Source organism: Theobroma umbraticum, unplaced genomic scaffold, assembly GCF_002168275.2.
Source record: "Theobroma umbraticum cultivar Fairchild unplaced genomic scaffold, ASM216827v3 scaffold_130.0, whole genome shotgun sequence".
Classification (NCBI taxonomy): Eukaryota; Viridiplantae; Streptophyta; class Magnoliopsida; order Malvales; family Malvaceae; genus Theobroma; species Theobroma umbraticum.
The window spans coordinates 2,857,025-2,877,097 of NW_018397264.1; the positions used below are offsets into that span (position 1 = coordinate 2,857,025).

General features: G+C 36.1%; 3 protein-coding genes across 7 annotated transcripts; all 3 read left to right on the top strand.

The window, feature by feature from the left end:
- The first annotated feature begins 1,411 nt into the window (after positions 1–1,411).
- On the top strand, positions 1,412–5,771 carry LOC110420993 (disease resistance protein RPV1-like). Its single transcript, XM_021434410.2, has 5 exons — positions 1,412–2,123; positions 2,287–3,394; positions 3,648–3,929; positions 4,042–4,935; positions 5,019–5,771. The coding sequence occupies exons 1-5, from the start codon at positions 1,621–1,623 to the stop codon at positions 5,544–5,546; spliced, it is 3,315 nt and encodes a 1,104-aa protein (XP_021290085.1). The 5' UTR covers positions 1,412–1,620; the 3' UTR covers positions 5,547–5,771.
- Positions 5,772–7,696: 1,925 nt separating this feature from the next.
- On the top strand, positions 7,697–11,095 carry AT-HSFA5 (winged-helix DNA-binding transcription factor family protein). Of its 5 annotated transcripts, none has more exons than XM_021434414.2 (3): positions 7,697–8,057; positions 8,752–10,031; positions 10,550–11,095. In XM_021434414.2, the coding sequence occupies exons 1-2, from the start codon at positions 7,827–7,829 to the stop codon at positions 9,985–9,987; spliced, it is 1,467 nt and encodes a 488-aa protein (XP_021290089.1). In that variant the 5' UTR covers positions 7,697–7,826; the 3' UTR covers positions 9,988–10,031; positions 10,550–11,095. The 5 variants fall into 5 exon arrangements, with proteins under 5 accessions (XP_021290089.1, XP_021290092.1, XP_021290090.1 ...); XM_021434417.2 differs by having other exon boundaries at positions 8,752–10,025; XM_021434415.2 differs by having other exon boundaries at positions 7,698–8,057; positions 8,752–10,025; positions 10,559–11,095.
- A 4,193-nt stretch (positions 11,096–15,288) lies between these two features.
- Positions 15,289–16,010, top strand: LOC110421991 (protein RALF-like 24). Its single transcript, XM_021435735.1, has one exon. It carries the CDS (start codon positions 15,438–15,440, stop codon positions 15,810–15,812), a length of 375 nt encoding a protein of 124 aa, XP_021291410.1. The 5' UTR covers positions 15,289–15,437; the 3' UTR covers positions 15,813–16,010.
- Positions 16,011–20,073: the final 4,063 nt, after the last annotated feature.

Consider the following 20,073-nt stretch of genomic DNA (forward strand, 5'->3'; position numbering starts at 1 on the left):
TCTAAAGTTGCACCCAATATCTTTCAACACTAAAACTTCCCCTGCTTTATATTGTTCTTCAAAGTGTTTGGCCACTGCTTCAAGGATTTTGATTCGGCGTTTAGCAGACCAGATGAGATTGATCAAAAGCCCCTCCAAAAAACAAAATGTAGAACGTGTGCAGCCTCCAGAAAAATCACAATGCATAAACTGCATGCAGGCTTCAGAGTTTATTTGCAAAAGAAAATAACCATAAAATTTTATTTATTTTTTTATCGAGACGATATCACATACTCATCAAGAAAATGTTGTAAAAAAATAAGGTTCATGCTAAAGCTTTTCAATCATAAGATGAAACGCTAGTCTAGTGCTTAAGATTGTCATTTTGTTCATCGTATCGGCATAAAACCATCGTCGCTTTCATGCAATTATACCTCAGTCATCTTGCAAATAATCTCAAGAAGGAAAAACAAATTGACGCAAAAGAATGCGTCCTGTGTCTACTCTAATAATTTGCAGGGGAACGTGAATGCAAGTTCATCAGTAAACATTCTTCATCGTGTGGTCACGCTCTTTGCAAGATTCCGAGGCTTGTCAACGTTGAATCCCCTTAGAACACTCAGATGATATGCCAGTAACTGTAATGGAAGTATATTAACCATGGGTTCCTCAGCCTGGGGAACTTCAATTACTCGGCAGGCTCCTCCAGGAAACAGTTACGCAGCATCCCCCTTTGATAAAATACTATGTTAAGCGACCTTTGGGGGCATGAAGTTGCCGAGTAACCACAAAGCTAATTTTGAGCAATATCAAAATTTCCTTTCATCAAATATTATGTTTGATACGGATTTTGTATTTTAACTTAATATTTCAATTTCTGAACATTTATGTGTTTTTTAAGATTATAAAAGAAAATCGTTTCGATTTTTGGTTTCTATAAGATTCATTTCTTGCGGAGGTGAGCTTGGAGCGTGAGAAATCACCATGCATTCTGAAATTAATTAGGTGAAAATAATTAGAAGGAAAAATAAGAGAAGTTTGGATTAAAAATCTTGGTCTAGTTGCAGAGCTTCCCTCTGTTTGAAGCTCTGTTCCTGCTTTCCCATGCTGGGAATAAAATTTTCTTAATTTTGTTAATATTAGTAGAACTTGAATCTCAAACTACTCAATTGAATCTCTGCCTCATCTGAGAAAAAGATTTATTTCATTAGCTATTGACTCTGCTCTATCTGGCTTCAAAAAATGAATAACAAAGGATATGCCTGTCACTATGGTTTTTAACATGAACAATAAAACCAAATCATTATCCTATCTCAATTATAATATCTTTCAGCTTACATCATTGTACAGTCAAATTTACTTTCAATTTCCGTTCCCCTAATCAATTTTTTTGGTGTTCGATCTGTCAAAGTCGTTACGTGATTTGGGACAACATTACAACATTTTCTATGGGGTTTCATAGAAATAGCAATAATCTCAGAAAATAAAATAAATAGACCGAAAGTCAATGAAGTTTTTCATAATTGGGCAATGATCTTAATGTGTAATATAAACACCAACAGAGAATAGATTTGCGCTTCAGATGTCCCAGTTTTCCAAATTCCTTTTTCTCTATTGCCTATTTGGTTGACTTAATTTCCCATGGCTACCAAAGGCTTGTCCGAAGCATCTTCTTCCAGATCAAAATCGAAATATGAAGTGTTCCTAAGTTTCAGAGGTGAAGACACTCGGAAGAATTTTACCGATCATCTCTACGCAGCTTTGCTAAGGGCTGGAGTGAATACCTTCAGAGACGATGATGAACTTGCAAGGGGAAAAGACATCTCCTCCGAGCTGCTCAAGGCGATACAAGAATCAAAAGCTTCTTTGTTGGTGTTTTCAAAGGGCTATGCTTCTTCCAGGTGGTGCCTTAATGAACTTGTTAATATTATGAACTGCAAAAACACAGTAGGCCAGATTGTTGTTCCAATCTTCTACCATGTTGATCCATCTGATGTTCGAAATCAGACCGGAAGTTTTGCAAAAGCATTTGCTAAACACGAAGAACATTTTGAAGCAGATACGGAGATGATTAAGAGGTGGAGAACAGCTCTTACAGAAGCTGCAGATTTATCTGGTTGGGACCTGCAAAACGTCGCAGACGGGTAGTTATTTAATTCTTTTTAAGATAATTATCCAAAAAAAATTAAGATTTGGATGCTTGTTTTTTGAGATCTAAACACTCATTTTAGTATCCAAAGTTTGTAAATATTTTAATTTAGGCTAATCATTTATTTATTTATGTTGCTTCTCTAACTTACTTTACAGACATGAATCAAAGTTTATCCAAAAGATTGTGGAAGATGTCCTCAGGAAAGTAAACCGCATTTACTTGCATGTTGCCACTCACTCAGTTGCTATAAAATCCCGGGTCAGAAGGGTGATGGAATTTTTAAGCATCGGATCGAAAAAAGTTCGCATAATGGGAATCTATGGAATGGGTGGTGTAGGTAAGACCACCATTGCCAAAGCTGTCTACAACTCTGTCTGTGATGGATTTCAATTTGATGGAAGCAGTTTCCTTTCAGATATTAAAGATAACTCTAAGCAACCTAATGGTCTTGCTAGTATACAACGGCAACTCCTTTCTGATATCCTGAATTTGAAAAGTGTTATTATAGATCATGTTGACAGAGGAATCAATTTGATCCAGGAGAGGCTTCGTTACCAAAGAGTTTTTATTGTTCTTGATGATGTGGATGATTCAACACAACTGAATTCATTGGTTGGAGATCGGAAGTGGTTCGGTCTAGGAAGTAGGATTATTGTTACAACAAGAGATGAACGTTTGCTTACTGAATTAGAGGTGGATCAAAGATATAAGGTAGAAAAATTGAATCCTGAGGAATCAATCCAGCTTTTCTGTTGGCATGCGTTTAGGAGGCCTAATCCCAAAGATGGTTACTTCCAACTTTCCAAGAGTGTGGTGGATCATGTCCAAGGACTTCCCCTAGCTCTTGAAGTTTTGGGGTCTTATTTGTTTAAAAGAAGCCAGCTTGAATGGGAAAATGTGGTGGAAAAATTACGACAAATACCTCATGACCGAATTCAAAAGAAGCTTAGGATCAGTTTTGATGCACTAGATGATCAAATGAAGGCTATATTCCTTGATATTGCATGCTTCTTTATTGGGATGGACAAAGAATATGTCATGAAAATACTAGATGGCTGTGGCTTCTTTCCGGTAATCGGTGTTAGTGTTCTCTTGGAGAGGTCCCTCATAACAATTGACCAACATAATCATAAGCTAAAAATGCATGACCTACTTCGAGACATGGGAAGAGAGATTGTTCGTGAAATATCACCAAATCATACCGGAAAACGCAGCAGGGTGTGGCTTCATCAGGACGTAGTAAACTTACTACAAACAAACATGGTAAAAGTTGACTAAAAACATCGTTAGATGCATCCATGGTTTATCATATGTCTGCTACGCGCAATACACATGCCTTAATTCTTATAAGTGATTATACCCTTAACATTGAATGTGTAGAGACACATCTGTGACAGTTTGAATTTCATGGACCAATCTGCTATACTATTCAAATTTTGGGAACTGCGAGTGTATACTAGATAAATGCAAAAGTATATTGTGTTTGATTAATTAACTGTACTCTTGTTGCTTTTAGGGAACTAAAGCAGTGGAAGGTCTTAGCCTAGATGTATCAGCCAGATCAGAAGATGTCATCGTGAGCACGGAAGCATTTGCAAAGATGACCAATTTAAGATTGCTGAAAATCAATTCTGTACGTTGCGCTAGTGGGTGCTATGAAAACTTTTCCAAAGAATTAAGATGGCTCTGTTGGCATACATGTCCTCTACAAGTTTTACCGCCCAATCTTCATCTGGACAATCTAGCTGTCCTTGACTTGCGGTTTAGTAATGTCAAAAAAGTTTGGAAGGAGACAAAAGTAATTAAAATCACTTTGCAACACCAATGACTTTTTATCATTCGTTTCACTTCAAATATTAATTGCTTATTATTGCGAACTTGTTCTTATTCTCTTTCTCTTGTTGCAACAGTTTCTCCACAAGCTGAAAATACTAGATCTCAGCTATTCACTCCACCTTGCGGAGACACCCAACTTTGCTAGACTACTAAGTCTGGAAAGACTTCAACTTGAAGGTTGCACAAGTTTAATTAAGGTTCATCAATCCATTGGGACTCTGGAAAGACTTGTGTTCTTGAACTTGGCAGAGTGCAACAAGATAAGGGAACTTCCAGACAGCATTTGCAACTTAAGATCTCTTGAGACCCTAAACCTCAATGGTTGCTCGAAACTTTGCAGTTTTCCAGAGCATTTGGGAAAGTTGGAAGCTCTGAGAAATCTTTTTGCAAATGGATCTGCTATTACACAGTTACCTATTTCCTTCGGACTTTTGAAGAAACTTGAAGATCTATCATTAGCTGGATGTAGAGAAGAATTGCCATCTAAATCTTTCTTCTCATTCTTTTCATCATGGGTTTCACCAAAAAGCGAGGGTTCTTCCACTTTACTACCGGCGACGTTTTCTCGTTTAAGCTCATTAACAAAGCTTAATCTTCTTAACCGAAACTTGTCTAACAAGGACATTTCCATTGATTTTGGGAGTTTCCCATTACTTGACTCTTTGGATTTAAGTGGAAACAAGTTCTGTAGTCTGTCAGTTGGAATCAGCAATCATTCTCGCTTAAGGGGACTGTATTTGAATGACTGCAAAAACCTTCAATCAATTCAAGCGCTTCCTCCAGAATTACATTGGTTTAAAGCAGAGCGGTGCACATCGATCGTTGAATACCCAAAGCTATCAAACGCACCCAGAAATCTTTTGCGATTCCTAATAACTAATTGTCGCCAGATAATGGACATTGAGGGGTGGGATCTTCCTTCATTCTCACTTTCCCGGCCATACTTCAACTGGACATCTGGTTCAGGGGTCTCTCTCCCTCTATCTATTTATCGATCCATCTATCTCCATGTTAACGATCATATATAACGAACTTAATTTCTTTGAAACAGGATTTTAAGTCCAAGAACAAGTATTTGGAAGCTTGCTTCCCTGCTCGAGAGGTGCCAGATTGGTGCGACTACAAAGCAACGGGATCTTCATCAGTGTTGATTTGTATGCCTTTACTTGCATCAGATGAGAGACGATGTATGGTTTTGTGGGTTGTCCGCGGGATCAATGAAGAATATTACTATAATGGAAGCAGCACTCGTGCTCGCCTTAATATATTATTTAGAAACAAGACAAAGGGCTGTGAGACTTTTGATCGATCTTTCTCCTTTGACGCGGAGATGTATGACGATCATGCATGGGTAACTTACCTGCGATACTCCATTTTTGAGGACATAAACGCGGGTGAAGGAGATGAAATTGAAGTTTCAGTTGAGGCGCAAGGCAGAGGTCTTGTCAAGAAATGGGGCATCCATCTTCCAATTGATCGAGCTTCCCAAAGACATTCGATGCATGACGACGCTAGAAAGTGCAAGAAGAAACACAAAGTGGGACTACATCTACTCAAAAGCTCTATTCTACTAGGTTAGGTTAGGTACAGCTTTCTTTTTCATGCAATAAAAAGAAGAAAAGAAAAGAAAATAAAGGAAGAGATTAAGTCCGAAGCATGTAATGGTTCCGAGACCTTTCCCATTTATCTAATTTTCTTTCAATTGAGAGAGTCGCGTCTTTTGATTAGTTTAATAGCTACGGCTGCCAGTTATGTGGACACCAGTAGAGCAGACTATGGCCTATGGGCGTTCAAAAATAAAAATTCGTTTCTTCATCTATATTATATATAAAGTTGTTGATTAACTTTGGTATCAACAATGAAGTGACAGTAATTCAATCGGGGAATTTAATATATTCATATATATCTTTTCCAAAAAAATTCATGACACTTTAATTTATTTAAATATTTAATAAACATAATGGTTTAATAATGTCGTAAATATAATTGAGCAAACCATATAAAGTTATTGAAAAAGCAATCAGAAAAGAATAATACAATAGAATATGGAAGCTGAAGGGAGGATTAGATTAGGAATAAAAATAAACGAAAGATAAAAATTGTTATTTTCCATGTTAAGGACGATTTCTATCCTTGTCCTTTAAAACTCTATTTTAAATTTCACACAATTTTCTACTTTAGTACATATTTAATGATATTATTATTTTTTAAAATTGTTTTACATAAATCTATTAAACTCAAAACTTAAATGATTATCTAATTACATATCCACGCTTTACATCAATTATTAGTTAATTAATTATACTAACTCCATGACATATACAATTAATTAACATTTTTGTTTTCCTTCTTTCTACCAGAGGATGTGATTCTAATCTTTTTTTTTTCTCACACTTTTCCTTTTGGAAATAATAATATATTTTTACACTTTCTTCAATTGTTTTCAATAATATAAAATTCAATTTAGTCCATTAGTTGCCTATAATTCTTCTTTTCAATAAAGTTATTTTTATCGGTCCAACCATATATTTGTCTCATTGAACCGGAGTCTTTTTACATGTGATATTCATAAATACAATGTAATTAATTAATATTAAATTATTAATTAACATCACCATGTATATAAATATATTTCATTTCAGGTTTACTTTAAACCTATGAGTTTAAACACCATATAATCAATTAATTAATATTAAACCATCCCTTGTTTAATTAATTTAAACACCATATATTTCATTTCAGGTTAAAAAAGCCAAAGAAGTTTCCAAAACAGAAAAAGGCACTTGTCTTTCTATAGGATATTTGATTGCCTTGCCATGGCTGCCAAGTGCTTCATAAATGGAAGCGTCTCATTCTAGCTCTAGATGGAACCATGACGTCTTTCTGAGTTTCAGAGGTGAAGATACTCCTAACAACCTCTTACACCATCATATCTCTACACAGCTTTGATAAGATCCCGAGTGCATACCTTCAAAGACGACAATGAACCTCCCAGCGGGACAGACATCTCCTTGGTTTTGTAATTAATATGTTTTGAAGAATTAGGCAATTGTTCAAGATGAGAAGATAGTGGAAACTGCCTGGTTTTTGGTATATGTGGAAACTAAAACTATACTTGTCTATATATGGCAACTAATGCAACACTTGTTTATATTAGGAAACTAATAGTCTAATACCATATTTGTGTGTATGTGAAAACTAATATGAAATGTGTGTATATGGGGAAATTAATACATTATATGTGTATATTCTGAAGCTAAAATAATATGTGAATATTTTGGAAACTAATATGATATGTGTGTATATTTGAAAACTAATATATTATATGTGTATGTTCTGAAACTAATATATACAGGTGTATTTTTGGAAACTAATGTCATACATGTGTATATTTGAAATTGATATCAAACGTGTGTATATTCGGAAACTAATATCTTACCAGTGAATGTTTGTAAACTAATGTAATACTTGTGTATATTCAAAAAGTAATATTATACTTGTGTATATGTGGAAACTAATATTATACTTATGTATTCAAGATCTTGTAAAAACCTTGAATTATGTAGGCTTCTTTTTTTTTATAAAATGAAATGAGTATTTTTCAAAATTATTTTAGATTTTAATTTAAGTAAAAAAATAAAAAACAATAAACGTGAATTTTAAAAAATTAATAAAAATCAAATTGAGTGTAAATACGAAGCGAAGCGTCTTTTGTCCAAATCGGACGAGGCATTACAACTAAAAGCACAACAAAACGCTCGCAAATTTCCGTTTTGGCAAATTGACGCTTCCCCTGTTGACCCCCTTTCCTGCACTCCGTAAACTCTTCCCCTACCAAACAAACGAACCACCTGCCAAAATGGACCCAAGTGCACCCTCCGCATCCGGTGGCGGCGGCGGAGGCCCTGCACCTTTCCTTCTAAAGACATACGACATGGTGGACGACTCATCGACCGACGATATTGTGTCTTGGAGTTCCAACAAAAAGAGCTTTGTCGTTTGGAACCCTCCTGAGTTTGCCCGCCTTTTGCTTCCCACCTATTTCAAGCACAACAACTTCTCCAGCTTCATCAGGCAGCTTAATACCTATGTGGGTTTCTTTTCTTTTTTTATCTTTTTCTTTCCTTTTCCAAAGCTTTTTCTTTCTGGGTTTTGCTTATTAATTTATTGTGGGTTTTCATTGAATTCTTTGATAATTAGGTAAAATTATGGGCTTTATTTAGCGTTTAACTTGCATTTTGTTATAGGTTTTCATTTTTAACTGTGACGATTTGATGATAGCAAATATATGGGAGTGAATTAGTTAGTTTATTTTTGTTCCTTAGAAACGGGAATTTTATCCATTTTTCTGTTTTATCAATCTTGGGTTAAAGCCGGCACAAAATTTAAGGTCAACTAAAGTCTTCTGTTTGATAGGTAAATTCTATGAGAATTGGGGTGGTTTCTTAGTCAATGAACTATAGAGGTAAATCAATCTTGCAAACAAAACGTTGGGGATTGTAATAAGTCTTTTCTAAAATGGAATTCAAGTATCTTCTGATAATTGTTTCAGATTTTTATTTTTCTTGTGCATTTCTCTTGAAAAGAATACAGACTTTTTTGTGACTCTCAGCTAACATTTTCCTATCTTTTGCATCTTTTTTAATGAATAAAATTGATCCTTCTCTAAGGTATAAGGGGAATAAGATAGATTTTTATTAGCTATAGTTTGCTTGGTGTTAGATATATGAGGGTTGGAGTGACAAAGCATGATCTGAGTGCTTATGAATGTAATTTGGTGACAGGGGTTCCGTAAGATTGATCCTGAAAGGTGGGAATTTGCTAATGAAGATTTTGTGAAAGATCAAAAGCATCTTCTTAAGAATATCCACCGTAGAAAACCTATTCACAGCCATAGTCATCCTCAGGGTTCTTTGATAGATCCGGAGAGAGCTGGATTTGAAGAAGAAATTGAAAAGCTTTCTCGTGAGAAAGCTGCACTAGAGGCTAATGTTTTGAGGTTTAGACAAGAGCGATCAGCTGCCAAGCATCAGTTGGAAGAACTGGCACAGCGAGCTGATCAAATGGAGCGGAGGCAGGACACTTTGTTTAACTTCTTACAAAAGGCTGCTCAAGACCCTATTTTTGTTGAACATCTTGTTCGTAAGATTGAATCTATGGATGTCACAGCATATAACAAGAAAAGGCGACTGCCTCAAGTTGATCAGATCAAGCCAGTTGCGGAAAATTGTCTTGTGGACAATAACAGTAGTTCTAGATCTGAGTTTGGAAATATTTTCCACCAAGATTTCTCAAACAAGCTAAGACTAGAATTATCACCAGCTGTGTCAGATATCAACTTGGTTTCTCATAGCACACAAAGTTCCAATGAAGATGGTGCAAGTCCGCAGAGAAGGATATCTGAAGGAGAACCAAAAGATGCACAAACCAGACCTGAGGGCCTTTTATTTACACCGGAAACATTAGACCTTTCGGATACAGGGACATCTTTTACATTCAAAATGGATTCATCTTTCACTCAAAGAGTACCAATGAATGAAAGCCCACCAGTGCATAGCTTGCAACAGAGATTAAATTCCAATGAAGAACCCGATAGTCATATTTCCTGTCAATTAAATCTAACTCTGGCATCTTCTTCTTTGCAAGTTAATAGAAGTCCTAGCTTAACTAGGATGTCCCAACAAGGTCAGGAAACTGGAAAAGGCCCCGAGTCAAGGTCTAATGCCAACACTAAAGACTCTGATACTAGAGGTTTTGAGAACAACAGAAACATGGCTGATGAGGAAGCAGCATTACCTTCACCAATAGAAGCCCCTAATATACATCAAGAGCCTGCAGCTCCTCCAGTTAGGGTAAATGATATATTCTGGGAACAGTTCCTCACCGAAAGACCTGGTTCGTCAGACAATGAAGAGGCAAGTTCTAGTTACCGGGCAAACCCATACGAAGAGCAAGAAGACAAACGGTCAGGCTATGGACTACTGAGGAATGCTAAGAACATGGAGCAACTTAGTCTTTGAGCAACAAAGTTGGCATAAATCCAGTGAATGGTCTATATGTAAAGGTTTCTCACTCTTTTTCTTGCTTTTGATACTTATAGTTGATATATATATGGCATAATTTTATCTGTAAACGTCTATAATTGGGTTGAATTGAATAATGCTGAATTCCAACTGTTTGGTTGCTGCATATTGCTCAACATAAGTGCTAGAATTGGAGAGATAACAACCATGTAGCATTAGTAAAATTGAATTTTATAGTTGTGTGGCCTAGTTTTCAAGGCTTCAGTAACTAAGCAACAGACAATTATCTTGAGAAACTGAAGTAATCTACTTTTCCTTTTTCCTGTATGTAAACTCAAGTCTCTGCCTAGTGGTATATTTCATAATTTTTTAAAGATCTCAGAACCTAGAACTTTTAGTTTTGGCAAATTGATGCTGAATCGATGTGTCTGCCTTAAAGATGTTTATCTGAGGATTCATCTCATCCATTTTGTTGGTGTTGTTTTTCGCTGCATCAATCTTTAGGATATCATTTCATTTTGCTTCTTTTTGAACAGTTGATTTGCTGATTATTCCTTAGTTCATGCAGGGAATCTTATGCATGACCTACACCTTTTGGGAAACTAGGACTCATCAGAAACATACGTTAGCATAATACAGCGGTATTGTGATTGGTAAAATCAAAGACGCTTTTGATATCCGTTGGATTTAGAGTGAAAAAAGGTCAACTGAGTTGGTCGAACATTACTTCATCTGCCAAGGTCTCCCAAACGATTATGGATGATAAGAATGAATATACATACCAAACGGTGGATGGGGCTTACAAGTAAATACCTAGAATTGCATCTTGTGAAAAGAATGATGTAACAGCTTAAGTGCACAAATATGCTTTTGATCTTCTATGGCATTGGGAAAATGCTCAAATTAGGTAAAGAGTGCTGCTTCGGGCAATAAGCACTAAAGGGAAAATCTCATTCCCTTTGATTTTGATCCTCTCATGTCAGCAATGCTAGGAAATAATTCTTAGTATGACTGTGAATGGTTTCTTCAAGAAGTGAAGGCCTTATTGCCCATCTATAAAAGCAAAAGATCTCAACTTAGTAAAACATCAAATCTGAGATCCCCATTTTCTTTCCTGTTCTTGAAACAATCAACAATCAGTGCCTCTCACAAACCTAAGAGAAACTACAAGTGGTTATGATTTAACGTTCAAAGGGTTTTCATGGTATAAAAACATGATCTCTACCAGAGGATTGGTTTCAATAAACTTCCATTTGTGAAAGGAGATAGCCAGATACGCCAAAATGTTGGGATTTTTTTTCTTGATCATTTTGGGTCATTTTGGGGCTTCTAAAGAGACTTACAGCCGCTCTCAATCCTGTTTACATTCCACTTTATCACGTCTACCATTCACAGCTAAGCTCGAATCCACTCAGGCTAGCTGGTGATGAGTCTCCCAATTATTAAGTGTTTTGTTCTGTTCTGTTATTTGTCTAGTGAAACAATATAGTGTAAAGTGGGAAAAAGAATGATTTATTACAGTTTCCATGAAAATTTGTACGGAAAAACAATCATGACATAATTTTTTTAAAAAAAAATTAAAATAAGAATATCATTAAAAGCTGAGAATATGGGTTTCCCTTTACAAGGACCATGGCCAGCAACCAAGCCGAACAACAAGAATATTGGTTGGTATGACATAAATAAGGCTTAGTAAAATTACAATGCTGGGCAAACAAGAACCATTGCACTCATTGCTGAGAGTAAAACGAATAACAGACAAGAAAACCAGTTACAGATACTTACTACTCTAATGTGGATTGCATCTCAGCTAGGAGCTAGCACTATTGGAACAAAAGATTTTGCCTAATTAATGCACAGCACTCTTAAATTTAGGCTTTGCTACAGAGGACATCTATTCAACACAGCTTAAAATGTTTAGCTTAGTGTGAATTCAAGCGCCGCAATGAATCGAGTGTTCCTTGACTTGCAAATTAGGATTGACAGACCTTAGTGAAAGAATGTCAACTAGGAGGTGCAACAAGAGATACAATTATTACATTGAACACATCTTGGTTTCTGCTTCCCACCCGGATTTGTTCGGTCAAATCCACAGCTGGAAATGCTAAATGGGTTGCTATGACAACTATCCCACCGCCTACTAAAGGTGCTAAACATGGTGGATGTTTTTCCCTTTCTTCATTGATGGGGTTTCCCCTTTATTAAAGACCGCCTCCAGTTTTATTCTACAGTCCAAAACATGTAACCTTTACCTAGTTGATCCTATTTCCTTCCTCCCTCTCTTTTTGTGCAGAACAGATGGATCACATCATCCTTCTCTGGTGATTGTTCTCAAGTATATGTAGAGATTTAGCACACAAGGAATGATGAGTTTCTTGTATTTGTTGTCATTTTCTTAGTTAATTGAAGTGGTGACCAGTGCATCCTGTCTCTGGTCATGTCTTTATAGCAGTGGGTCAGTGAGGTTCCCATGGAATTAAGGTGGTAGCTGCTGCCTCAATGGGAGGTATCTTTCCTTTTATGAGCCCCACCTTCCATTGCTGATATTAACAGAGGGGTTGCCCATAGGAACCGGAAGGATATTTCGGATTGTAATAAATATAAGATAAATACCTGTAATTTGAGGTCTTTCTGATTTTTTATTGGATGCCTTGTAGTTTGTTGCCAAATGCAAATCAAATATTGAAATGTTTTACGATTGGAGGCTTAACAGTTGCTAGCAACAACTTTTTAAACATAAAAATACATGTGCTTATGGTTAATGCATGTTCTAATTCATGGTTAAAGTAATAATTCCTTCATTCATTTGGTTCATTTATGAGAATGATAGGTTTAGGAGTAGAGAGAGTATCTAACACTAAAAGGGGTTTGCATTTGCATAGGCATAGGCATAGGCATAGCAAAGTATTTTTGATGCTGCAGTTAAAACAAAGGAAAAAGCCAAATGTAAAGACTCCAATGTCATCAATAATGATATCTTCACGAGAGTAATGAAGCCAAAATTGTCTTCACGAGCCCTAGTGCCAAAAAGGAAGCATTAATATATCATCAAAGAAAGCCTGTGTCCTCTAGTTAACTGCTCCTATTCTCCTTGAATCAGGTCACTGCAATTTCTCACCTTGAAGCTTACAAGCATTTTCTCTTTAGAAAACTCTTCTACAAATTTGGAAAGAGAGAGAGAGAGAGAAGAGTTTTACATCTTATTAGAGGTATGTCTCCTTTATTAACAATGTTAAACAGTCCAAATGTTTTAAGAGTCCCAAGTGTGTCTTGTTACAGAACAAATGAAAACTTACCCTTCAAAATTTGACAAAAGTTCATGTCAAATGTGTGGTTATATCCACATATCCGGGACTCAAAGCAATACCTCATGGCAGAGAAATGTTATCATACTAGTACTATTTCAGATAATGTTAATAGTAGTACAATGCTATCTTAAATATTGTCTTGCTCCATATTTGTGATCATTAAATATGGCCATTCCTTTTCTCTTTTTTTTTACAAACATGAGAAATCGATGAAATTATTGAATAACAATTATTCAAGTTAAATATAGTAATTTCCATTCTTTTTAAAAATTAAGATTTAAAATTCAAATCTCTTTTATTCGTTTGAAATTTATCAAATATACACAAAAAAGTAGTTGAATTCGTGAATTGTTGTCTTAGACACTTACATCTTAAAAAATAAAGAATATTAATCCCCCAATAGTTTGGGAGAACACCTACCGGAGAGTTTGAAAAGAGTACTAAAATGGGAAATATTGATGAAGTCACGGGTACGGTACATGGTAACATACTTGTTATTCTTGATATATATATATATATATATATATATGTTTGACCCAAAAATGTAATGACTTAATTCATTCAAGATTTTGTATAAGATTTCATTTTGGCTTATGTTTCATTGACAAAAGCGTTAAAGAAAACATCCAAAAGAAAGAAATAAAGAATGGGGTGCTACCTTCTGATTTGCATTCAACTTTTTAAGTACGCATGTATTAAATTTTACCAACACCACTTCAATTCCATGTTGAATATTTCAAAATAAGAGTGTGGGACATGATTACATCCCCCAAAAGGCAAAAATTGTACTATGAAAGATGAACAATGTATACATACATACATACATACATGCATATAATATATTTGTGGAAGAAAATAAATTTGATTTGATGTGTCGACATGAGGCGTTTATAAGCTTATATAGAAGAGAATGCAACAATTAATTCCACTTTACAAGGCAAAAGCAAGTATGGAAAATTAATACCCAAAGTGGGCAGGGCAAGCAAATGAGATGACCTACTCCCACTAACGCCATTCTCAGCCTCACCCTTAGATTACACGATTAAAACATGTCAAATTAACTCTAATTTCACCACAAGGATGCCAAACTATTCCTCTATCATTACCATGCTTTCCCACAAATTTAAATCATGCACTTGTCTCGATCGCAAACTTTGACTCTTTCTACTGATTTAGTTAAGGAGACAAACGACTAGTCCTTGAAGGGTTGAACTCATATAGGAAATAATGCATCAAAATACTCCATTTATACATGTTAAATACCATTTGATTGATAACCCAAAATTCTTAAGTTAACACTAGATTTTTAGTCCTTTGCTGACACATTTTCTTTGTGATTTTTATTTCTCAATATAGATAATCATACTCTTGTATAAAAACATGATTAATAGAAAATTTGATGGTCGTAAATAGATCCCATCCTTTTGGTTCCCAGCAACTTTGGGTTTTGTTTGTTTCTAGTCTCATGTATTCTTTATCAGAAAATGATGATGATTACTTCCTCAGGAACAGGCAAAGCTCAAAACGGATTCCCTTTTCATTAAAAAGGAGAAATAAGTAGCCAGGTTATATATAAAACTAGCTTTGCAGTGAAGTTTCCATAACGGCAGGTTGTCCTCATCAAAGCACAAACACCAAGTGAAGTAGCGAACTAGGTGAGACTCGGGCTTTTGCTTTATAAAATCGTTACAATCCTCTTGTTATACCCACTGTGTATCATTTCCGACCCTAGGTGCAATAGGCCAAGTACCCAAAATAACAGGTTTTAGCTTAGTTGAATTGACCACTCAATCATCACAATTCGTAATCCATATTAAAATAAATTACTATCACACATTTTTCCTTAATAACAGTTTTTTTTTAAAAAAAAAATTATCATATGATATTCTATTGCTTTTTTTTTTCTATAGAAAAAGGGGGAAAAGTCCCACTCTTGAGTCTTGACTGTATCTCCAAGCAAAGTGGGATAATTTAGTTGGTGACATAAATATACGGAGGCTTGATACTGTTTCCATGTCTCGCCCACATCCATCACCTCTCCAACAACTCAAAAAGTCTTGCCTTCAGGCCACATGAAAGAGCTCAAACAGACCAACAAAACTCCAAACTAACTGAGAAAACCCAAACCAAAACAGAAAAATGCCCATACTTAGACCACTCATCACCATCCTCTCTCTATCCCTTCTTTTCCTCCAAACTTGTGACGCTGTCTCAATTTTAGACCTCAACAATGCACTGAAAAACAGTGAAGTTGATGTCATGGTGCCAAGGGTTTGCAACAACAAGCTTGAAGATTGTTCAGAAGAGCAAGAAATGGAGTCAGAGAGCAACAGGAGAGTGCTGGTTATGCAAAGGAGGTACATTAGCTATGAGACACTGAGGAGGGACATGGTCCCATGTGCAAAGCCTGGTGCTTCTTACTATGATTGTAATGCCGGTCAGGCAAATCCTTATAACAGGGGTTGTGAGGTTATTACAAGATGTGCTAGAGGTATCAAAGATATCAAAACCTAAAAACCCAATTGTTGAAGTTAATACTGCGGCAGCTGCTTTTTGCACGTGGTAATGTCTTGTAGTGGGTTTCTGAGATTTTTTGTGTCTTTCTGGGTTTCTTTTTTTTTTTTTTAAATGTTTCTGTGTTATGATTGTATATTAAAGATTCTCACTTTTTAATTTTCTATATAAATGCATGTTTAACTTGAATTTTGAGAAGATCTGAGGCTTCCTTGTTAGAGTATTTAAAAAAAAAAAATTACTTGATGCTTGTTGGGGAAATGATGAATAATGTATGTAATCTTCTTTCTTCTCTGGTTTCTTGGTTTCCGAAAAACTATGCAGTAAGAGAAGAAGGGATAACCTGGAGTAGTTACCGGCCTTTAACATAAGCAAAGTAATTCTTCTAGATTGCAAAATCTTGGTTGTCAAGATGCTCTACATTTGAATCAGCTATACTGATTTTCCTAATTAAAACCCCCAATGAGAACCTAAATAAAATTGTGACTTTTCTGGATTATTTGTTTTAACTTTTTCTGCTGAAGAAAGAAGTCTACCTAGAGTGGAGAACAGATGGAAAGGTGAGTTTACAATTAAGTCTAGCCTGTCCTTTTCTAATGGTCAATCAACTTCAAGTAAATCCAGGCACCTCACCTGCCTAATCTATTCCATAGAATGAAGAGCCTTCATCCATAAAACAATCTCCCTCCTTAGGAAAACCAGCCCGTGAGACCCCACATAAGATAAAATTCATTAATTCAATAGCATGGCTTACAGTTTTAGGCTTGTAGTAGGTTTCTGCTATAGTGCTTAGATCATTAAAGTTCTTTATTCGTTCAAGTAGAAATCAAAATCATGCTTTGCTGTGAAGGGATCATTATAATCTCCTCATTATTGCATAATCTCATCAAAACACTAATGGGTGATTAAATATTTGTGTTACCTGCCTGTAGTTCTATTTAGCCCAGCGGTCCATTCTGCTTTCCCCTGTGCCGCAACCTAAATGCAAGAGTTCTCTTGCTGCCATGAGTTAAAACCAGTGATTTAGTTAGGGGAATTCCATCTCATTTTAATTATCTATGTTTGAAAAACTTCTATTAGCTTTGATCATCACATGAGGCAGTGATCTTAAAAGCTCATACAAGACCGTCTGTTGCCTAGTTTGTTTATCACACTCGTTGTTTCTCCTTAGTGATTTGTGTTCTTTCTCTCTTTCATTCATTTAATGAATTTGACTTTGTATCCCTTTGGGGAGTTTTGCTACATATACACATGATCATAATTGTTTGTAGACTCTATACTTACATGCGATGTTCTTATCAGTTAAATCTTCTATATATGTACCACAAGGAGACTGGATTTAGAAATAGAATGTTAAGAATTTTATGGGCTTCCAAGTTTATGGCATGTTGTAACTGATCACTAGCAATAAGGTTGGTTATTCCTAATATTGCACTCCCTGCAGCGGTTTTTTCCAAATAAAGGAGTAAAAGAAATCCTTGCAGTAGTTGAACATCTTGTTTGTTTCCTTTGTGGATTATTATTATCTGCAATTCAAACCAGCTGCTAAAGAAGTTCTTCATTCAGATGTGATGGGTTATACTAAGGCAAACCATGACCGTCATTCCAATCAATCTTACTTAATAATGTTACTGTCCCTAGTTATTTGTCAACATTCCTTTCTTGATTTTATCAAAGCTTTCTTCTCGATCAGTATCTTAAACCAGCATTCCAGTTTATCTTTCTTTTGATAGGTGACTTATTGTTTAGACTTTTTGTGATTGCATTTTATTCTACTTTTAAAGCTTATCTATAAACTGCTATTTGTGATCTAGACTAGAAATTGTTTTCATGAACTATTGTGAAAATTAATGCTATTCAGTAAGCAACAGGTTGGCAGGTTTGACTATTGCTCATGCAAAGGGTGGTTCATGATTCCTTGGTTTCAATATTGTGGTAACCCGATGGTTTTAAAATTTAAATCTATGTACAGAGTGGTTAATTATAATAAAGCATCATAGGTGTCTCAGCCAATTGAAGTGAGTTTAGGATCATGAGACCACTGGTTGGTGGCGATAACAAAGAACTTTTTAAGGTGTTAGTTAAGCTACAAGTTTAATCTTGCTCCCTTTCCTTACATGTGATCAAATTGAATTTCAGTGCATCTCATAATATTGATCTCAATCATTGTTTCCTTCCCCTCCTCAGCCCTGGTGGATGTGTCCTAAGTTGCATTTTTCACCTGCAGGAAGGACTACAAACAACATAAGCCAAACTTAGCTCCAGAGACGCTAAGACCTGGACATTACCCTTCTTCTGCAGCTTTTCATTGCTTTTTCTATTGCTCATTTCCTTTTACATGTATTACTCCTCTCTTATGCACCAATCAGCTTAGCAGCATCATTACACCAGGCTTTAATATATTGACCCACAGCCGATGGAATGCACTATCCTTAAATGCTGAAACACATCGCTTTTTCCATCACTTGCCCTTCTTTACAGGACTGTACTTAGTGCCATTGGCTATTCCCACTGTCAATGGCTGAAATCCTTCTTCTTTCCCCTCACTGCACCCTTGAATCTTCTTGCGGAAACCATAAATTAGCAAATACGAAATCTTAAATTGAACTGCATTACAGTAAAATCTGGACTTAAACCTTTTGGGAACATGCAGGTTCTTTCTTCAAGCCACGATTTTAATAAAGTTTTGATCCAGAGATTGTGTGATACCAGTGATGAGGTTACTGTTTTGGAAAGAAGAGCCAAGTATTCTAAGGAGATGAAAAGGTGTAAGTACTCAAGTTGACGATTACACAATCTGTAGTGATGCTCTATGGTACGATAACGTTTAACAGAAATCGGTATCAAAATCTGAAAGAAAGTGGCCATTTGCAGGTGAGGCTGCTGTTTCCTAATCAGACTAAACTTCTTTAAGCAAGTAGCAAAGAAAGAAGAAATGGAAGTACATAAATTATAAATGTAGCTGGAATTTGGGAACATATTCTCTCTTGCTAGCCTTTATTTATTTATTTTTATTGGTTCGGCCAAGAAGAGATAAAACTAGGAAGAACCCAACCACCACAACCTAAGAAGGGACTAAACAACAGCAGAAAACAAACAAATTGAGAAATCAATACCAGAAAAGAGCAAGAAGTAGAACCCAAGTTAAAGAGAAGAAGACATCAACACCTAGAAAGCGGGTAGGGGGCCTCATGTCAGCATTAAAGGTGGGGAGTGTTGAGACATAGTACGGCAGGCCATGTGGGACAAGAGCCCATTTAATTGGAGAAGCCCCTTTCAACTAACTGCACTGCCCTCCTCCCTTGCTCTCCATTTTTTCACTTTTCTGCTGCTTGTAATGTGCAAAAAGTAATCTTGATTATTCTTTTTTATTTTTTGTTCTTCGAAGAACTGTCATATTAAAATATATGATTGATGGTCTTAAAGCTGGCACAAAGTAAATTAAATTACTCTGAAATTTTATTCTCATTTTTTACAGTCTACGAAGTTAACTTTGCCCATATCGAAGTCTTAGACTACCTCAGCTTGCTCGTATTTAGTGAAGGAAGACTCTTACTGGTGTATCAGGCAACTTCACTTGGGTCCTTGGGTGACCTATGCTGCTTCAGAGCATGGGTCGGATTCACAATTCCTACATCAAGACTTGATAAATCCTCGGCCTTCCGTGACAAGAATGGCAAAGTTGGATATGTAATCTGACTTCAGGAGCAAACCATATCAGTTTTCTTCCAAAAAGAAAAGGTGGCCTGAAACATCTCTTTGGTCATCAGTCATAATTTAGTGGCAAAGACATGGAACTTCAATTTATGCCTTGGCGATGAAGGAAAGGCAACCACAAATCAAGTTATAATGGGACCATACTAACCTCTTAAAAAAAAAAAGAGGGCATATAGATTGTGGCGTTAGCTTTGGCAAGTCTCTCTCTCTCTCTCGACCTTGAAAGTTGAATGGGTATACTGCATTTATTCCCACGAAAGTTTATCGCCCTTCCTATGTCCGTTTTGTTGTTTTTAATTGGAAAGAGAGGGTGCTGCTGAGGTAACCAGACACATACATTGTTAACGAGTTCAAAGCCCGAGATCATCAGCCCATTGGGTCCTCGATGGAGGAAAGGCTGCCTAGTAAAGCAAGAGCATAGTGGGGCTCATTTTGGGTTGGTAGGCCTAGACCGGGGACTGCATTTCCTTACAACAAAATAGTTTATCAAACCAAATCCCCTTTTTTCATGCCTTTTTTGCATCTTCCTTTTCAACTTCAATAA